General features: G+C 48.2%; 4 protein-coding genes across 10 annotated transcripts; 2 read left to right on the top strand and 2 right to left on the bottom strand.

Annotated features, from left to right (window-relative positions):
• The first annotated feature begins 531 nt into the window (after positions 1-531).
• On the top strand, positions 532-3,022 carry KLHDC9 (kelch domain containing 9). Its single transcript, XM_074309238.1, has 4 exons — positions 532-1,779; positions 1,886-2,045; positions 2,361-2,559; positions 2,759-3,022. The coding sequence occupies exons 1-4, from the start codon at positions 1,271-1,273 to the stop codon at positions 2,920-2,922; spliced, it is 1,032 nt and encodes a 343-aa protein (XP_074165339.1). The 5' UTR covers positions 532-1,270; the 3' UTR covers positions 2,923-3,022.
• Positions 3,023-3,204: 182 nt separating this feature from the next.
• On the bottom strand, positions 3,205-8,654 carry PFDN2 (prefoldin subunit 2). The gene is made up of 4 exons (XM_074309247.1): positions 8,512-8,654; positions 4,039-4,127; positions 3,814-3,937; positions 3,205-3,502 (listed from the first exon to the last, which is right to left on the bottom strand). The coding sequence occupies exons 1-4, from the start codon at positions 8,593-8,595 to the stop codon at positions 3,326-3,328; spliced, it is 474 nt and encodes a 157-aa protein (XP_074165348.1). The 5' UTR covers positions 8,596-8,654; the 3' UTR covers positions 3,205-3,325.
• A 65-nt stretch (positions 8,655-8,719) lies between these two features.
• NIT1 (nitrilase 1) lies at positions 8,720-11,531 on the top strand. 2 transcript variants are annotated; one of them, XM_074309239.1, is made up of 7 exons: positions 8,720-8,837; positions 9,229-9,339; positions 9,626-9,880; positions 9,976-10,079; positions 10,428-10,561; positions 10,696-10,821; positions 10,999-11,531. In XM_074309239.1, coding segments are annotated over exons 1-7 (999 nt in total). In that variant the 5' UTR covers positions 8,720-8,835; the 3' UTR covers positions 11,266-11,531. The 2 variants fall into 2 exon arrangements, with proteins under 2 accessions (XP_074165340.1, XP_074165341.1); XM_074309240.1 differs by having other exon boundaries at positions 8,774-8,793.
• Positions 11,532-11,790: 259 nt separating this feature from the next.
• DEDD (death effector domain containing) lies at positions 11,791-20,121 on the bottom strand. 6 transcript variants are annotated; one of them, XM_074309241.1, is made up of 5 exons: positions 19,836-20,121; positions 14,325-14,712; positions 14,002-14,109; positions 13,508-13,654; positions 11,791-12,963 (listed from the first exon to the last, which is right to left on the bottom strand). In XM_074309241.1, exons 2-5 carry the CDS (start codon positions 14,647-14,649, stop codon positions 12,587-12,589), a joined length of 957 nt encoding a protein of 318 aa, XP_074165342.1. In that variant the 5' UTR covers positions 14,650-14,712; positions 19,836-20,121; the 3' UTR covers positions 11,791-12,586. The 6 variants fall into 6 exon arrangements, with proteins under 6 accessions (XP_074165342.1, XP_074165344.1, XP_074165347.1 ...); XM_074309243.1 differs by lacking the exon at positions 19,836-20,121 and adding an exon at positions 19,687-19,752; XM_074309246.1 differs by lacking the exon at positions 19,836-20,121 and adding an exon at positions 19,682-19,698.
• Between the last annotated feature and the right edge of the window lie 386 nt (positions 20,122-20,507).

The raw sequence follows: 20,507 nt of genomic DNA, 5'->3' as shown, positions 1-20,507 counted from the left end.
TTTTGACCCCTGTCAATAGTGACTCCTTAGTTAATTTTTAGTATTCATTGCACCTAATAAAAGATGACTTCAACTGAATGAAGTTTTTGTTATTTTCAAACCCTTAAGTAATATTTTAATAATTGAATGTTTTGCTTCATTTGAAAATATGGGGCTAAGGCCGAGATATGGTATTAGATGATGAAAGGTGTGATTTCTGGAAGATACTGATACATACTTACAGAAATCATACCCCACTTAAACTCATCTACAAACGAATTATTACTTCTGTAGCTAATATTTTCATATCCAGCAGCACACAGCAGGCCCCCTTCCCCAAACCCTCTCTATTTAATTTACGTAAAGTGTAGCACATGTACTCTACATACTGTCTTTTTAGGACACTGGTCTCAGTTAGCATTGTTCCCCCTCACATACCCCTCAAAGGATACTGCTCTCCTTACATGGGTCAGGACTTTAAGCTTAAAACTAAAAGTAAGAATACTCTGAAACCATGTACAAGAGACAGGTTTGACATAAAATGAAAACTGTAAATATAGACAGACTGGTTTTATTTGACATCCATTTTCCAGAAGATCTGGAATTGAAAGTTGCTTTTCCTAAGGGAATATTTGTTTCCTATCAGTGCCTGCTCAGAGATGATTTGGGAGGAAGGGTTGACATTTTGAGTTCTGTTTTGTATATTGTTTTTGCCAGTATCTGCTTGATATTTTGATTTAAAATAAAAAACAAATTTTTTTCAAAAAAAAAAAAAAAAAAAAAAAAAAAAAAGAGTGGACCAGATTACACAGAAGAACACCAGTCCCCAGCCTGTCCACTTTGACCTGACTCAGCACCGGGAGCGCACAGAGGGATTTCTTGCCCTTTCTCTTCGCCTTACTCGAGCTTACTCAAAGTGGAGGGAGGAGGAGATGGAAGGGAGAAGTTTAAAAGGCTGGAGTTCCCAATTCGTCCTGTAAGAGTCGCTCTCAACCGCCCCTCCTCTAGGTTGCCACAGTTACCAATACTTCCCCGGTAACAAAGGTTTGTAGTTGCGTCCACGTCGCTATGGTAACCAAGCCTTTCCGGCTCCGCAGTTGCTAACAGTCGTCGTTACCAAGGCAATTCTGGGGAAGGCGGGGCTTCGAGGTTGGGGAGAGTTCTCCCTAGAGTTGAGGGGGAGGGGTTGGGTGAGGCTGAGGGCGAGATTCCCGCGAGCCTGGGGGCGTGGCGGAGAACGGGCCAGACGGGTGGAGGCGGAGTGGGGGCACCTCCTGGCCCTCCGCCGCTCATGGCCGCGGCCCGGCCTCCCGGGTGGGTCTGGAGGCCAGTGGCGCATGATCGGCTTCTGGCGCGGGCGTTTCACTCTTGCACTGTGCTGCGGGGTCGGGTCTATGTGGTCGGGGGCCTGACGTCCGGGGGTGCGCGCGAACCCCTTGGAGACACGGTGATGTTTGACCCGGCGGCAGGCCGGACGACGAGGACTGGGGGCCCCGGGGGGCCCCGGCGCAGCCACCATGACGCGGTGTCCGTGGGCGACCGCTGGCTCTGCGTGGTGGGCGGCTGGGACGGGTCCCGGCGCGTGGCGGCCGTAGCCGCCCTCGATGCGGAGCGCGGGACCTGGGAGGCGTGGTCCGCGGCTCCCGGCAGCTGCGCCCCGGCCGGGCTCAGCAGCCACACCTGCACCCGCCTGTCGGACCACGAGCTGCGCGTGGCCGGCCGCGAGGGTGGCACTCGCACTCAGCGCCGCTACGGTAGCGTCTACACTCTGCGCGTGGACCCCCCTGCGCGCACCTACAGGTAGGAGGCCCTGCGGGAAGCTGCCTACGGCCTCGCGCGGGCCCGGCCTCGCCCCTCGACTTCCCTCCCCAGCCCAGGGTAGGGCCTGAGCTGTACATCTCCGCAGCTACCGTGAAGAGAGCTGCCACACGGCCTCGCGCTCCGGCCACAGCGCCGCTCTGTTCCGCACCGGCGGCCCGCGGCCCGGCCACCAGCTCTTGCTCTTCGGGGGCTGCAATTCCCCGGAGCCCGAAGTGGCCGGGCACTGGGGCCCGGGGCACATCCAGGTGAGCTGTCTGAGCCGCGGCTGTGCCGCAGGGTGCCCATGCCCAGTGGGGGTGGGGATAGGGATGGCAGAGCCCGCAGGCAGGCCACTGCGGTGGAAAGCTTTCCCCAGACTACTGCTTCTCATGGCATGAAATAACGTGCTCATTCTGTGAGGCTCTTCAGAGACCCCATAGGGGGTCTGCAAACACCAGGTTAAGAACCCTGAGAGTTAAGTGGCTTGTTGGGGTCCCTCAGCCGATACATCAGGGGAGCTCTGGGCCAGCTTTTCCTTCTGATAGGGACTTCTAATTTCTCCCTTCCACCCCTCCTGCCAGGAGGAGCCGGTGGTGGCCACTCAGCTAACAGAACAGCTCTCCCGGCTCATCAGGAGAGAGAGGGGGTCCGTCGAGGGGCCCCGGGGGCTTCGGCACCATTCCTGCTCCGTCGTGGGGCCTTTTGCTGTGTTGTTTGGTGGAGAAACTCTGACCAGAGCTCGGGACACCGTCTGCAATGACCTCTACATCTATGATAGTCGTGAGAAACTGAGAGAGGGTGGAACTTATGGAGCATGCTAAGCAGAATGCAGCTGGGGAAAGAGGGCAAGGGGGAGGGATAAAGTGGCAAGTGCTCAGCCAGGCTGCTGGATTACTAAGTGCCGGGAAAAAGTCAGTGGGCAGGGGATGGACTAGCCTAAAGAAGGTAACTTTATCTTAAAGTGCTTTCCTCCCCACAGGCAAATCCTCCCGGCCATGGTTCCACTTTCCCTGTGAAGATCGAAACATGAAGCGGGTAGGCCACCGAACCTGCCTCTGGAATAACCAGCTCTATCTAGTAGGGGGTTTTGGTGAGGATGAAAGGACACCTAGTCCAAATGTTTATACATTAGAACTAAGCTAGGGAAATCTGCTTCCTCACTTCATCCAATCCCAGAAAGTACAAATCTACCATACCCTTAACAGTTGTTCATTAAATGCTCATCTGCAAGTCAGACAATGAATGACACTCTCCATTTGTTGGGAGGTGGGGTACAGCCGGGTGGGGAAGGGATGTAGAAAGTCTTATTGGTGACATTCTGAGTTTAAAGCCCAACAAAAGAACCATTAGGTATCTGTATAATCATCTGAGCTCCTCCCTATCCTTAAAAATTTTCAATAATACAGGAGAAAGCCCAGACAGAACTGGGCATTGAGACCAAACCATTTATTTAACAAAAATATTACAAGAGCAGCAACAAAGAAAAATAATAATAAAGGGTATGTGTAAGAGGCATGGGAGAAAAACGTGACAAAGGTTTTGATTCTTAGGAGACCAGTACACCAGCTGAGCTGGCTTTGGCCCCAGACCCCTCCCCATTGTCCTTGGCTGCTGGCTTCTCATCCTCACCCATTAGTCGAATATTATGTTTCTCCCTGAAGTCATTCAACTCCCTTCCCTTTGCTTGAAGCTGTTGGGTCAATGTCTCAATGATCTTCTGAATCTGGAGGTGAGAATTCGGGTTAAATGAGAATACTGATAGTCTCTATTTGGTAATAAACTGTTTACAAGGGAAGTCAAGGAGAAATGTCACCTCACTGGCTGCTTCTAGCCAAGACTGAGCAGTCCAAATGATGAGTTGAGAAAAAGAAATAAGACTACTGTTGCCCTACTTCCTCCCAGGGCCAAGCTTGGTTTCAAAGCCCATAAAAAGAATGGACCTAACTCAAGCAACACTTTGATGCTGGCTTTGACCAAAAGTCCTTCCTACTCCATGAGCTCACATTAAATTTTAACACACCCCCCCCGCCTTACCTGTTCCTTGTTACCCTCCAAAGCAGGCAGCACCTCTTTGACAGTTCGCTCTACCAGAACCCCCCCAACCATTCGATAGCATTTCCGGGTTGGATCCACTTCTCTCAGTGTATCTATCACTAGGCTAGGATAAGGAGGAGAAAGGTCTGAGTTAGAGCCCCAACACAACATAGACTTCCCCTTTACCCCCCAACTCTTCCTTATTTCTTCCCCCAGACCTCTCACCTATGTTCATTCAACTCCATTTCCAGCTCAGCTGCTTTGGATGCCAGGCCCCTCTGTTCCTGTCGAAGGCGGTTGAAGCCAGCAACCACCTAGGGAAGAGGAGAGATAAGGTGAGGGAAAGAACCCTATGGAGATGGTTCCTTAGATGGCAGTATACATGTGGAGAAAAGTACAAACCAAGGGTCCCAACTTGGCATCATTTATCCTTGTCTGAAATAGTCTTCCCTTGGGGGATGATTCCTACATATACAGAAAATACAGAGATGGCTAGAACAAGTACTAACATTGACACATGTACGCACAACAAGTACGGCTGGTCTCCCCACATAATGCTGTTCCCTGGGCTTGTACTCTCCGTAGTTACTATCTAGGACTGAGACTATAAACTAGAGAAAAGAGTAGCCCAAACCCTGACCTGATCATATTAATTCAAGTGTCCAAAGAGTAGCCCAAACCCTGACCTGATCATATTAATTCAAGTGTCCAATCTTCTACCCTTTCCTATAATCTTTCCTAGCAAGTCCCACTTTCTTCTCTCACCTCACAACTAGAGAAAAGAACATAGCAACTAACTTAGCCTTATAGAATTCCCTACCTTTGGTGCCTCACTCACTTTGCAATATTCTGAGATATTGGCTGCAACTTAAAATAAGCTAGTGGCCTCTGCTGCCCTGGAAAATGACCTCCTAACTAGTCACTATACCTGTCTCCCAACATGCCAATTCATCCTTCACACAGCTGCCAATGAAATTTCTAAGCTCAAATGTGACAATGTGGCACAATTCCACTCTCACTCAATAAATCCAATGCTTCTATATAAACATACCTCCTTTTAGCATTTAAAGCCCTTCATAATTTGGCTCCATTCTACCCTTCTAGCCTTACTGTATATTACCTTCCTTTCATAAGATCCTGCCAAACTGGCCTTTGTGGTGATTGTCACCCATAACAGTTTCCTCTCTCCATGCCCCTTTGCACTTGTTATTTCCTCTGCTTGGAATGATTCACTACTAACACACTTACTTTAGTTTACTTCAAGGTTCAACTCAAGCACTGACTTTTGCATAAGGCCTTTCCTGATGCCCCAGATTCCTATCACCTTCTCTCTCTCCCAGGTTTCATGTCTACATATAGGCGTGTGCTGTCAGCTTTGTTAGAAAATAAGGCAGGTATTGCTTGAATTTTGAATCTCTAGCATCTAGCATAGTATCAGACAGTAGGTACTTAATAAATATTAATTGACCAACTTGGACTCCAACAAAATCCAAATGACTGTCTTCCTGTGTGAATACAAATGATGGAACCTACTCACCTGAAAAGATAACATTTTCTGAGTATACACTCAGTATTTTGTGAAATAAAATCAGTCCCTGAACCCTTGAAGTTAAAGCAACTAAGGGAAGCTAGATATTTTAGAAAACAAAATTATTCTTGTTAACTAGTGAGGATCAGAGATGTTTCTAGGTTAGAAGTGAATTTTGAATCAGATGCCACTCCAAATTAAATCAGTTTAGGTTTAAGAGTAGAGAATTTTAGCCATTCATAGACAGGCATAATAGATAGGCAACTACTCAAAATCTTAGCTGCAAATGTTTTTAAGCCAACAAATAATTCAACACTAACTCTCAAGGGAATATTAAACTTTGCTCCTAGAATTTCCAATCTACAAATGATCTTTGGTACTGGGTCTTCCTTTCCCTATTCCAATGCTTATATATAACTCTCATTTCCCTTCATCTTACACCATACTGCTCTCATATTTTACAACATGGGCTAGATCCAAATGAGTATACAACTAAAACAAATATACATATCAATCAATCTCAGAAGGAAAGGGGGAGGGAAGACTGGGAAAAGCTAGCAGAAGGTGAGAGATTTGAGCTAGTAGGAAGCCAGGAATGTTAGGAATGTTGGGTAGAGGAGGTGATGAGGGAGAATATTTCATGAGGGTCAGGAAACAGAATGACACGTGTAAGGAGCCAGCAAGAAGGCCCACGTCCCTGAATCATAGGCTATTTGGAATAAAATATAAGAACAGAGAAACAGGAGGCCAGGTTTCAAAGTTTTATAAGCCAAAGATGATTTTATATCTGATACTAAAAGTAACAGAAGGCCAGTGGACTTTACTGAATAGGGAGTTTACCTGACATGGTCATATTAGTTAGCTGGTAACATTTTTTAAGAAAGAAAAAAATAAAGATTCTCTTAAAAGTGCAGGTCTAACTTCATTACTCTCCTACTCAAAATTCCAATGGCTTCATGTTGCCTCTAGGAATAAATACAAAGTCCTCTGGCATTCAAAGCCCTTGATAACCTAGTCCCCTTTGACTTTTCCAATTTTCTTACACCTTATTCTGCCACCACATATTTTTCAATCGAGGGACACTGGTCTCTTGGCTGTTTCTTAAACAAGATATTCATCTTGGTTCAAGGCATTTTCTCTGTCTGTCCCCCATCCCTGGAATGCTCTTCTTTGTCATTTGTACCTTCTGGCTTCCCTGGGCCACTTTAGATACCTAAACTAAAATCAAATCACCTATGGGAAGGCTTCCCTAAATCTTATTAATTCTGGTGCCATCACTCCTATTTATCTTCTATTTAGCTTTTTTGTGTACATTCATTTCCTTGTTTTCCCTTACAAGACTGTTTGTTTGTAGGGGGGGATGGGGGCGGAATTGGGGCTTTTTTTCATCTCCAGAGCATATCACAGTGCCAGGCCTGGAGTAGGTGCTTAATAAATGTTTACTGACCTACAAACATAAAGTGCTCTGAAGCTTACATTTTATTAGGGGAGGCATGTATAGATGGGGACATCTCCAACATATATGTAAATATAAACAGAAACACAAGAGAATTTTGGGGAGAAGGCAGTAGTAATGGGTGACCAGTAAAGAGTGCTAGGTCTGCAATGAGGAAGAACTGAATTGACATCCAGTCTGATCCCAGTTGAGTCAAAAGATACTTCTAAAGCAATTAGCATAGAGCCTACATGGAGTAAGCACTATATCAATGCAGCTCAGTGAATAGAGCGATGGATCTGGATCTGGAAGACCTGAATTCAAATATAGCCTCAGATACTTATTAGTTACTGAACCCTAAGGCACTGGAGAAGAAATTAGCCAAGCACTCCAGTATCTTTGCCAAGAAAACCACTGGGTGTTATGGTCCACAAGGTCACAAATAGTTGAAAATGACTCCAACTAAAGGAAATAGTCATCATCACTGTTATTATTTGGAAGGTAGAGCTGGAACTTTGAAGGGGAGTGAGTTCCAGCATGAGGGGACAGCAGCCTATGCTGACATAAATGCAAAGTCCCACTTGAGTAACACTGGAAAGGCAAATTCACTCCTAACTGCTCCTGAGACTTCTTCTTGCAGACCAAGTAATCCCTGGCTCTGTATTTTCTATATTTACAAGTAGGTTCCCACCTTCTCCTTCAAATTCTCAATAAATATTGACTTAAAAGCAGAGCCAGCCAAAATAAGTATCCTCTTAAATTGCAAAATGAAATAGTCAAGAGCAAAAATCACTCCCCCCCAAGCAGTCGGGAGTTAAGTGACTTGCCCAGGGTCACACAACTAGTTAAGTGGTCTAAGGTCAATTTTGAACTCAGGTGCTCCTGACTTAAGGGTCAGTATATATCCACTGAGGCATCTAGTGGCCTCAAGAATCACTTTTACAAATAACAAATTTAAAAGATTTAAATTAACAATTTTAAATAGCTGGGTTTTTTTACATTTACATACTTTGGGGGGTCAGAAATCCTATTTTTTTGGTTAAAAAATGTTGCAATAGTTCACATATTTATATCTATCAAGTAGGGTACAATATTCCAGTCACCCCATGCCAGATGTTTTGGAATACACTTCTCCCCACACCCGGTCTAAGTCTCAGACTTTGGGGTGTTACTCTGGCTCTTCTCATGGGTCATGCCCGTGGGGCACTTTGCTGCCGAACAGCAGGGGGCAGACCGTAGGGCTCAGGCTCACACTAACCTGGCCCAAGCACCAACTGTCAAAAGGACAGGGTGGAATCCTGCGAAATCTCCCCCCACAAGCTCAACCATAGACTGGGGGCACTTGTCCCGCACCCTGCAAGCCTAGCCATTTGCCTAGCCTGGTGGATTTCAGGCTTCACATGACCCTTTCCCAGGGAGGGGCCTGTCCTCTCCTTGAAGTCCCCGGTCCTTTCCCTGACTCACTGAAAGCTGGGGAATACCCTGGGCTCAAAACCATGGATGGGCCTGGAGGCTGCTCCTCTACCCTGAGCCCACCACCCTGTCCATACCCTCAGCGCACAGACCTACTCCCCGCAATGCCCTATCCCTCCGCAGTGGGGGGCCCAGACCTGACCACGATGGGGCCGTGGCCCGGCGAACCTGGGCTGCAGCGGAGGTTACCGCACGTGCTCCAGGCCCCGCCCCCACGGCCCCCACCAGGAGCCGCGGTCGCCGTGCGAGCAGCGACGCTTACCTGCTCCGCCGACACTGCCCCCTTGCCCGTGCTGGCAGCGCCGCTGCCGCTACTCTTGTTGCCCCGGTTGCTGCTCTCCGCCATCTTTACCCGCCCGCTAGGTGTAGGGCCCTATAAGCCCAATACTCGCCTCCTCGTGCGTCACGTCCGGACGCCTCGGCCTCCAGATTCTGGTGCCTGGAGCGCCATCTTGGTTTGGGGCACTTCCGGTGGGCGGGCCCGACGTTTCCGGGTGCCCCATGGCCTCAAGTCTTCCAGACCTTAGGGCGGGAGGCCTGAGAGGTAGCTGCGGACCCTCCCAACTCAGGCTCCGACTCCGGCTCCATGTAGGACCCTACTCTGTGGCTTCCACAGCTTGTGCCAGAATGTCCCACTCCGGGGAGGGATGTGGGAGGAGGGAAAGGTCGAGCTGGGTCAGGGGCAGTGCATATCGGGGCAAGGGGTAGAGGGTCTGGGAAGTGAATGCAGATGCGGGACGTGGGGATGGTTTTCTTGCCGCTTAGGGATTCCGCCCTTCTGCAGGGAGAGGAGACTTGTACTGCGTCAGTGCCAAGAGAGGGCCCGCGGGGTCCGGCGCAGCAGCCGTGCACCACCCGCGGGGCTTAGCTAGGAGACTGGGAGGTACTCCCGTAGGGCCCCACTTCGTGTTCTGGGGGCAGGGAGCTCAGTGTCCCGGCATTCTAGAGAAGAGGGTCCTAGAACTCTGGTCTTCTCTAGGCTGAGCTCTACCCTCCGGACGCCGAGAAAGTGCTTGTTGCTGCTAAGTTCTGGATTCAGGCTGCCCGGTCTCTCCCGGTTTCGTGGCCCAGAGGGCATCAGACACAACAGGTAATGCCCGCTCTACCCGCTTCGGATCAAGGAAGAGGGGAGAGCAGGAGGGAGAGGATTCCTAACTGGTTCAGCACCCATGTAGAGCAATGCTCGTGGCGCATCTGTGGATCTGCATAGCTTGCTTTTCATAATGTAACCACTGTCCGGTAAAGTTTCCATATCATGATGCCCATTTTAGGGCCAGCTGAGGGCTGGGGAAGGGGGGGCCGGGAAGAGAAGACATTCACTACAGGGGCACCATGACTGAAGGGAAGGCGTCTAATGAGCCTCCTGTTGTTCACAGGGCTGGGACCATGGCTGTTTCTTCCTCTTCCCGAAATTTGCCCCTGGTAGCAGTGTGCCAGGTGACGTCAACACCAGATAAGGAACAGACCTTTGCAGTCTGTTCAGGTCTCGTTCGGGAGGCTGCCAAGTTAGGTGCCTGCCTGGCCTTCCTGCCTGAGGCCTTCGACTTCATTGCTCGGGACCCAGCAGAGACACTTAAGCTGTCTGAGCCACTGGATGGGGATCTTGTGAATCGGTATTCCCGACTTGCCAGGTATGGAAGGTAACAGAAGCACAACACTGGGTTAGGAGGTTCAGCTGAGTGACAAACAAGGTTCTGAGAAAGGTTCTCTTCTGCTTTATCTGCAGGGAATGTGGACTCTGGATATCCCTTGGTGGTTTTCATGAACGGGGCCAAGATTGGGAACAGACTCAGCGTATCTATAATTGTCATGTGCTCCTAGACAGTAAGGGTAAGACTAAGTCCCTAACTTTCTCTATTCACCCTCTCCTGCCCTTTTGAGTTGCATTCTACAATCTGGTTTTTAGACTCCCAACTTCACTCCCTTTCACTTTCCTTGCCCCAGACTTTGGAGACAATTTGCCAAGCCTTCAAGGCCATTCACCAGTTGGATTGCCTCTGCTCTTTTTCTTTTGTCCCTTTTCCTTCCCTCCTTCCCCCTCCCCCCAAAAAACAAAAAACATACACCTTGTCAATGTAATATCTGTGCTTCTGGTTTCTAACTATAAGCAGCTCCTGATCTGGGGCAACAAGAGGGAATATAGAATCATCAGCAGAGTATTCCTCTTCTACTCCCAAGGCTCTGTTGTGGCCACATATAGGAAGACACACCTCTGTGATGTGGAGCTCCCAGGACAGGGATCCATGTGTGAGAGCAACTCTACTATACCTGGGCCCACTCTTGGGTCACCTGTCAGTACACCAGCTGGCAAGGTTGGCAGGGAGGGAAGGGAGGAGGTTAAAGGGAAAAGGAATGGGTATACGTTGGAGGGGGCAAGAAAACAGTGGAACAGTATGAAGAGTGGCCACTGTACCAGAGAAGCTAAATATCCTACTCTCCATTCCAGGTAGGCCTGGCCATTTGCTATGACTTGAGATTTCCAGAGCTTTCCCTTGCATTAGCCCAGGATGGTGCTGAAATTCTCACCTATCCTTCAGCCTTTGGATCAGTCACAGGACCAGCTCACTGGGAGGTAAGAACCTGCCAATATATAGCAATACATAGACATGCTGTATTTCTTGCCTAACTTCCCGTGACCATCTCTCAGAACTGATTAGGGGAAACATTGTTTCTATAGGTCACTGCTCTGTTCCTTCCCACTTTTCTTCCCCAGATGCTGAAATTTATTTCATCTGTTTTCTTTCCCCAGGTTCTGCTCCGTGCTCGGGCCATAGAGACACAGTGCTATGTGATTGCTGCAGCACAATGGGGACAGCACCATGAAAAAAGAGGGAGTTATGGACACAGTATGGTGGTGGACCCCTGGGGAGTTGTGATAGCCCGCTGTTCTGAGGGGCCAGGCCTCTGCCTTGCCCACATTGACCTGGCCTATTTGCGTCAAGTACGCCAGCATATGCCTGTGGCCCAGCACCGAAGACCTGATCTGTATGGCAATTTGGGTCGCCCAGATCCTTGACATCTACTGAATGAACCAGGGTCCTATTTTGGGCCAGTGAAGATTTGTAGCTTGGAGGCAGGACCCCAAGCTACTGAAGAACCTCTATTCCCTTTCTTTTGTGGCATACAGGTTCAACCTGTTGTAAAGCCCCAGAAATGCTTTTTTGGACTCAGATTTTAGTTGCATATAGATAGGCTCTTAAATCACAATTCTATGAAAACTAAAGCTACGCACCAAGGTCTGAGTAGCACCGACATTGAAAAAATATAGTCATGAAGTCCCAAGTCTCGACATCTCCTTTGGGGGTAAGGGAACCAGTGTAGCCACAAAAATACTAGACCACAGTGGCAAGTAGGACTATTCATAATCTGTCAAAACAAGTGCAAAAGTTACAATGTTTGTCCCAGCCCATTCTTCATATTAGTAGGGAATTGGGGCTGTTCAAGCACTAAAGACTAAGAAGAGAGAGGTTGTACTTAGACAAGCCTCAAAGGGATTTCCCAACTCTGACTCCAACCCAAGCCAGAAAACAAGAGATGGGAATGGGCTGCAGGATACATTTATTTTCACTTGAACATGGAAGGAAAAATGCCACACACTCCTTTCTCTGGGAGTGTGGGTTACCAGCAACCCTTCCCCCCCATCCTGCATACATACAGGCACTTGTGCACAAGAGCGCACAGACAAGGGGTTCTCGGGCTGCCCCAGTCCTCCCTTCTCACTGCTTCCTAGAAGAGGAGCTGACAGGGAAAATGAGGGACCCAGACTAAGAAAAGAGCCCCTAACCTCTATCCCTGGGAGAGGGAGGAGAGAGAAGGAAGCACCAGGGGCCAGGAATGAGCAAGTGAGGAGGCCATACCTTAAAAAAATCATTGTTCAACTTTTTCCTTACAAACTCAGCAGTGTGGAGGGAATGGGTGGTAAATCCCTGTGACACAATCCTGACTCTTACCTCTCTCCAGTAAGCTCTTACACCACAGCCCTTTGGTTTCTCAGACAAAACAAAACAAAACAAAACAAAAAACAAAACTAGCCCTCCAAGCCTGAGGGCAATTGAGAGAGCCTCCTATTGACCCCTCAAACCACTTCAGCAGCAGTTCCACTGAGCACTCTGAGACAAGACTGCTTCTTCCTTACCCAGGCTAGATTCCCAGGCTTATGGAAGTCAGTGAGTGGGAGAGGGGATGGGGAGACAAACTTCCACTTTTTTGTCTTTTCCTTTAAAAAAGAAGGGGGGGGAAGGTGACAGGAGGGGTGTGGAGAAAACCCCAAACAGTATGTGAATTCCAGAGGTGGGTGCCAAGCCAAGGCCCCAAATTTGTGAAAAGTAAGAGGAGGGTCAGGGCAGTGCCTGCAGCATCAAGTTCCTCAGGAGTTTCTGTCGGCCCAACTCATAGTCCTCCTCATCCACATTCACCAGCAGCTTGATAGCCTCATGGCCCACGGCCTGTTTAAGTGAGTCTGTGATGAAGACGCCTTTGAGTGCTTCCAGGAGGGAGCCATTGATGTAGTCGCGCCAGAAGGCATCGAGGTAGGTGAGCTCAGAGAACTTGATGTCACAGATGATGGAACCCAGGTCCCGGGATTTGAGGATAGTGTTGGCCTGGTTGAAACGCTCAAACTGGCGTTCAAGTGGGTCCTGCTTATTTGAGAAGACGTTGCCCTGCAGAGCTGTCTCATGCTGGCAGTACTCGGCCCTCACCCGAAGCCTGATGTCTATAGGGAAAAAAAGGTGAGTACTTAGTCCATAGCCCAGTAGAGATCAATAGGGGTGAAAGACCAAGACACTAAAGGAAGGTAGTAGTAATTCCTCTCCAGGGTAGAGTTCCCTTGTGGCTTTTCTATACATATCTCATCTTATATACCTCCAAATTTGTTAGCCCATTCTTGGGCCCAAAGGAAAAGGCAGGAAAGAAAAGAATTCTTAGTAATGAGAGACGATAGGACCATATCACCTCCAAATCAAACAAATTTGGATTTGTGGGAGTGAATTTTTTTCTATATTAAATAGACTCTTAGTCACACTACAAATAACTTTAACTCTTTTTTGCCCCTTGGACAGAAAACTTAGCAGGGAGAGTCTTTTGGGTACTATACCCTGAAATTAATTCAGAGTCATTCTAAAAGAATGAGGGAAAGGTTCAGCCCCTCAACCACTTTCAACATCCCAATCTATTAGGGAAAAAAGTATGTATGCCTTTTGGAAGAATAACTTCACTCCCAGTGGCTCTCTGCCTGGGCCACACTGTAGCTCTCTTACCGCAAGTCTGTTTCTCCTTGGGGTCTGGTGTCACAGACTTCCGGCGCTTCCGCTGACTTACAAGTGTGGCTCTTCCTCGAGCTGGCCGTTTGATGCACATCTGTTGGCCAGCATTGGGGCAGCACACCACAGGATAGTGGGGAGGCACTGATGGGAAAAGGGGAGTAAATAAAGGAATAGTCCCATAACTATCTATTCCACTATCAATTTATGGGACTGAAAATAAATTGATGCTTAACTCTTTGGGAAGGAGGGGAGGAGGCAGAATTAGTAGAAAGTGACAGTAAAGGGGGGAAAGAATAGCCATCAAACATTTTAAAGTAATCCACGCAACCTAAAAGGAATAGCAGAGTATATTAGGGGCATCCCCTTAGCTTTTTGTGGGGCCAGAAGGGAAGAGTCAATATCCTTTCACCTGGTTTTAGAAATTAGGCATAGAATAAGACTAGAATCCTCTTAATTAGAGGAACTAAAGGACATCTACATCTCTTCACCTGATTTAGGGGTTTGGGGAGGTCCCGGCTCTGGGTTACTGTGGGCTCTGGGGGTCACGTAACGGATTGACGTTTCCTCCAGGTATTTGTCTACAAGGTCTGGGCACACTGTGTGTGGGGAGAGAAGAAAAGTAAGTCATTCAGGGAAAGATGGGACACATACACCCACACCCATCTATCCTGCACTAAGGACTTGAGGCCACTCTCATCCAGATGTTTCCTCGGGCAAGACTCAGACCCTGGGCCTCTATGCCATTCCTCCCCAGTCCCTCATGAACTCCTTCCTTGACCCCCATGTTTCTGGCTCCCAGTAAACCCCTCACCAGCCCGCCTCCTCTTGAGCGTGACGTAGGGCAGCAGGTCATGTCGCGTGATGATGCGCAGCAGCTGCAGCACCTGGCGAAAGTTACTCTCGTCACACCGGCCCTGGCGCTCCAGTGCCAACAAGAAGTCCCGTCCACTCCGGATGAGGCCCCGCTCGTGGTCATCAATGACATCCACAAAAAGGAAGGAGAGGACACGCACATCACGATGCGTCAGGTGGGTGCCCACGATGTCGAACATGCGGTGCAGGCTGTAGAGCCCGTGCTCCTGCTCTCCCCGCTCCTCGGGCCACACCTGGCTGGCCCGACGTTTTAGTCCCGCCATGCCGGGGCTCAGGCGCACCCCACTCTCCGGAGCCTCTGCTCACTTGCTATGATCCTCAGCGTGCTGTAACAACAAGGGGAGCCTCAGTGAATTAGAGTTCTGTGTCCGTCCTTATCAGGAACAGTTCCCACAGCTTTGAAATCCATCCAGAAATAGGAAACAGTTTATCTTCCCCCTAAACTAGCATTTGGTTCCCATTTTGTGTCATGTTCCTAGAAGAGGTGCCGTCAAGAATCACCATCATTCCCCCACCCACTTCACTCCCACCCCAGACACTCTTCATCTCCTATCAAAAATATCCCTTCTCATACTGATTCAGTTCACCAAAAAGAAGCTAGGAAAACCTGGGTTCTAGCTCTAGCACCGAAATTATTCCAGTCCCCTATTTCATGAAATAAAAAAAGCTACACCAGATGTAATGAGTCACAGAACTTTAGTTACAGAAGAAACCTTAGAAGTCATGTCAAATCCCCTTTTGTAGATTAGGAAAACCAGGCTTGGAGAAGTGAATGGAATTAGGGAAATTCACTTGGCTAATAGTTGACAGCAGAATCAGAGCTCAAGCACAACATCTGCTCTGGTAGAGTTTCAACGGCCACTAATTAACATAAACCCTCCTTACTTCTAGGCATCCTCTTTACTGCTTGAAATCCAATTTGTCAAAGTCAGTCAACAAACATTAAGTGCTACTATATACCAGACACTGTACAAAGTTACAAATTTACAAAATTACAAAAGACAGTTTCTGCTTTTAAGGGAAAGACAACATAAGAACATCATACATTATAAGAACATTGTACAAACAAGATACATACAGAATAAATTGGAAATAAATAGAAGGGATTGGCATGAAGTAGGATTAAGAAAGACTTCTTGTAGGTTGGATTTTAGCTGGGGCTTGAAGGAAGCGAGAAAACAGAGATGAAGTAGAGAATTCTAAGCATGAAAGATAGCTAGTGAAAATACTCCCAAGTTGGAAGATTGGAGTGTCTTGTGCAGGTCTAGAGGTCAAAGAACTAACTTTTTCTCCTAGGCTTAGTTAGATCATAAAGCCCTAACTTACATCATCGTTTTGAGAGGAATGTACATAAAGGTAGCTAGGCTATCTGTCACAGTTGTTGCCTTGAGATTGCAGGGACAAAAGATTTACTTAGGACTGCCTTTTCACCTCTTCACCTTACCTGCCTTTTTCTAGAAAAGATCTCTCAGCAGGAATAAACTCTTAGGAACCCAAGAAGACCTAGTCGTCTCTGCCTCTAATCATTTTACTCCTCTTGGTATAAGCCATCTGTTTAAGTACATGGACTAGAAAGTAAAGAGCACTAGCCCTGAAGTCAGGAAGACCTGACTTCAAATCTGGCCTCAAATACTTAACATTTCCTAGCTGTGTGACCCTGGGCAAGTCACTTAATTGCCTCAGCAAAAAAAGAAAGTAAAAGAAACTTGAAAGAATTTATCCATGCAGATCCAAAGCAAATAGTCTTCAAGAAGAGCAGGGAAAATTCTCAAGTGTTCAGACTTTCTCTAGTAAAGCTGCTTCTGTGAATTCATGACGCAGAAGCCCATATAAATCAAGTAACACATTTGAAAATCAAGTCCCAACACTTAACACAGGTTTCTGAGCATCAAGCCAACCCTGTCACGAATACCCTGCTTATAATCTAGACACAGCACCATTAACAGCCTTATCTACTATAGTAAAGCCCAAAAATAGCCTCTTTAATAAAAGAACAGGCCACTCTACTTATTTTTTACATCAAAAATTTTAAGTCCTAAGACCTGTAAAGGAATTAACAAATGAAGGACTCTTCCACCAGAGGTGATTTACTAAGGATCTCAGGGGAAAGATTATGACTAAGATACTGATTAGCAGGACTTGCCTTGACCTTTATTATTGTTTCAGAATCCAGAAATAAAGAGGGGAACACTGGGATGTTCTCTATTTTAAAACAGGAGAAGAAGAACCAGTAGCCAGAGAATTTGGTATTCCACTAGGACCTTTGAGAGGAATGGTCCAAACCAAGACTTGAGAGCTTAGATGCTCCAACTCCCAAACACACAAAGAGCCTGGAAAACCCTGGAAAAAATTGTCACACAGAATCAGTCACATAAATCTTGTTATAGGGATAATCATCTAGTCTGTGTTCATTTTATAGATATACAAATAAGTCTAAAGACATTCTTACCCAGAATTATAGTAAGTTAGGAATCAAACAAACTAGATACTATAACTTCTAGTTCATCATTCTTTTCAGTATGACCTCCACAGTCTAGGCATGTATCCACAAGCCAGATCTTTTTCACCTCAATTTCACACCTCCAACTCTTCCCCCAGACAGGGATAGCAGAAACAGTTTTTTGCCTTTGGCTGGTCATAAAACAACCTTTTAAGAGTAATTCACCTAACTCCCTGTGAGAACCAGAAGTTAGACAGCTAGACAGGTAAACACCTCACTTCTAATCAATCAGAATTGGTTTCCTCAAGTGTCCCCAATTCAAATAATAACCTGATTGTGTCCTGAATTTCCATAAGGAAACACAACAGTCTCCTTTCTGCAATTCCCCCCGCCTCTGGCTTTCTAGCATAATAGGAGAAGCTGAATTCTCTAGACTCAAAAGCATTTTGATAATTTCCCCAAATTCCAGAAAATAACCATATTAAGCCCTAGATCAAAAGATCACACAGATTTAGACTTTGAAGAAATCAACTTAGTTACTTTACAGAGGAGGAAACTGAGGTCTTATGATAAGGACCTTAAGGCCATTCAGCCCACAGCAGGTGGTGGCCTCACAATCAGCTAGTCAGACAAGTCTGAAGAGGGATGGCATGAATCCTGTTCTGGGACCACAGAACAACCCCCACCCTGACAGTCATCACTGCAGACTAGGACAGAGTTATTCTTCATTGATTTGCTTCAGGAAGAAGGGAGGGGGGTCCGTGATAAGGTTCCCAAAGGTATGTCCACAGGGTCTTGGTGGTGACCAGAGATGGTCTGACTTAAATAGCATTTGAAATAGGCCACCATTTCATAAAAAGAATCCAGGAGTTTGCCCAACTAGTACAACTTGTCCCCTCTCAACCTACTTGCCACTCAGATACCTATGTCAGTGAGGTAGAGGAAACAGTGAAAGAGACTCAGATCTCATTATGTGAAGAGAAAGAATGCTCCATTTCAAAGGGAAAGTAAAAAAATCTTGATATCTGACAAACTGTCAAATGACTTAAAGTGAATATTCCAGGAACTTCCCAAACCCAAAGTTTTCCTTTTACCCCAAGGCTGGGCTGGTGCTAATAAGAATCTGTGCACATGATACCTAGAGTGGATCAAGGAAACTGAGCTATCAGACACTATGGGGTGGCCTTTAGTGAACATTTCCTGTTATCTCCTATCTAAAGGATCAACGGTAACCACAGAGTTCTCCAAGCTGATTTAGGAATTGTCACATCTTTAGTCATCTAGATCCCATACATCAATCTGGAAGTAAAGTACCACTGTTTTAAGAGCATCAGGTTTTCCCAAAGGAGTATCCCATTAAGATTAAAAAAAAAAAAAAAAAAAAAAAGCCATTATTCCTTCCCTTATTCCTTTTCCCTGAATGGAAGACAATATTAGACTACCTATGCAAGAAGCTTTTCTTCTAGCAATCATATTCAAACACACCAGCAAAACCCAAGAGTCAGTTCTGTTTCTAACAATCTAGACACAGTCGGAGCCATACATGCTTTCCCAAAGACCACAGAACACAAACCTAAGAATTATTTCACGGAAATAACCTAACCTAAGATTAGGGACCTATGAAATACCTTCCGGCATCCCAGCAACGATTTTCCCCTTCACAAAGCCAAATTCCCCGAGTGCTCCCTGACAGAAACTTGGGCAGAGGTTACAAGTTCAGCGACTGCTGGGAAAACTGAACATAGTGAATTCTTAAATGTAAGAATGACACTTCACCTACCCCCATATTTCCTCGCTTTCCCAGCTTCTGTTTATGTTGTGCAACGACTCTAGCAGTTTCCCACTCCTCCACCCCCCTCTTCCCAAGAATTGGGCGGATTAAGTGGCCAATCTGAAGATCCAGCTGTTTCCTCTATCTCTAACAAGGGGTGAGACAACTCCCGTAGAAATACAGGACACGCTGTCTCTCGTTAGAACCTCTGCCCTTCCGTGCACGCAAGTGTTCTACTGGGGCTGCAAAACTCAGATGCCAAAAATGTCACCGGGCGCGAGGCTGTCCGCATTTCTACAGATACAGAGTGACCACTCCTTCCCTGACACAGCGTCAGCACTAAAAGGGGAGATGGAGAGACTAATTTAATGGGCCTGTGGTCCTAGACAATGACTGTCCAGTTTGGGGTCGCTTTCTTTCCCGTCTCCCCCCTCCTGCAACCAACCTCCTATTCCCAAAAAATCCCAACCCGACAATGACAGCTTCCTTGTTCTGCTCCTTGCTGATTTTGGTTTTTAACTTAAAAAATACAAAAGTACTCTAATTCCCCAACGGGCTATCCCCTCCACATCTCCCCCCTCCTTCCCACACAGCCCAGGGACACGAAACTGGGGAGCTCCCGTGAAAGTCCCAGAGTTGTTCGCCTTCTCTCCCAGCAGACACAGCCACGTCCCGGGGGTGCTCGCGCCACCCGGCCCGTCCAGGCCGACGCTGCCCAACTCTCCCCTGCCCTGTCCGGCCAGCCTCGCGTCCGGTTCGCTTCCTCCGCCTCCCCCCCCTCCGACCCGGGCCTCGCCCCCTCCCCCTCTCCAGCTCACTTTTCCTCCAGCCTCGCCCTTTCCCCATCCGACGCCAGTCGAAGGCAACTCCCTCCCCCACGGCCAACTCTCTTCTGGCCCCCAGCCCCTCCTCGGCCCGACTCCTCTCACTCTTCCTCAGCTTCTGCCCCACATGCCCCCTCGGCCTCCCCTCGCGTTTATTTCGGCTCAGCTCCTCCCCTTCCCCTTCGCTTCTCCCCTACCTCTTTCCCGATCTGCGCCCCGCCCAGGACCCACGGTTGCCCCCTCCCCTCCCCTCGCCTCACCTCACCTTACGGCGTCCCGACCCGTCTCTGCCCCTCCCCTTCCCTCCCCTCGGCTCCCCCGGGTGAGGCCCGTAGTCACCGCCTCCCCTTCCCCACCCCCAGGGCCCACCGCCTCCCAGCCCCGCCCCTCTCTGTTCCCCCTCCCGGGCCTCACTCTCGGCTCAGACTCGGCGCCGCCATGTTGGATCCATCAGCTCCTCTCCGGGGCCCCGTCTCGCGGAGCAGCATCCGGGCCTTCGTCGCTGCCGTCGCTCCCGTCGCTGCCGCCGCCGCCGCCGCCGCCACCACCGCCGCGGGCGTGATAAAGGGGGAGGGCACGGAGACGGGCGGGGGTGGCTTCATCCGGGAAATCGCGGCCTGTAACCTGGGCGGTTGCGGCGACTTCGGCACCATTAAGAAGAATGGGGATGGATAGCCATGTTGAGTGAGGGCGGCCTGGCAGTGACGGGCGCCCGTGAGGCCCTGGCGTCAAAAATAAGTAAAAAGTCTACCGACGCGGCGGCCATTTTTGGTAGGGGCAAGTTGGGACTGTTGGGCGTTCCTGGCGACCTTGGCTTCAGGACCATAGAAGGGAATTGGGAAGGGTAGCCATGTTAACTGAGGTAAAACTGGTAAAGACTGTACCTAGCATATGCTGGCTTCACTGCTCTTAGAGAGAATAGGAAAAAGCAGCCATTACGAATAAGGGCGGAACTGGCTCGAGAAGCTGCGGAGCCCGGGAAAGAGGGAAAGGTTCATCTGTTTGAGAAGAGTGGCAAGAACGGGGCTGATGGCCTCCCACCCCGTCAGAGTCCGATACAAGCCCACTGTATGACTCTAAACAAAT

Source organism: Sminthopsis crassicaudata, chromosome 4 (genome assembly GCF_048593235.1).
Source record: "Sminthopsis crassicaudata isolate SCR6 chromosome 4, ASM4859323v1, whole genome shotgun sequence".
In the NCBI taxonomy this organism is placed as follows: domain Eukaryota; kingdom Metazoa; phylum Chordata; class Mammalia; order Dasyuromorphia; family Dasyuridae; genus Sminthopsis; species Sminthopsis crassicaudata.
This window is presented reverse-complemented; position numbering and strand designations above follow the sequence as displayed.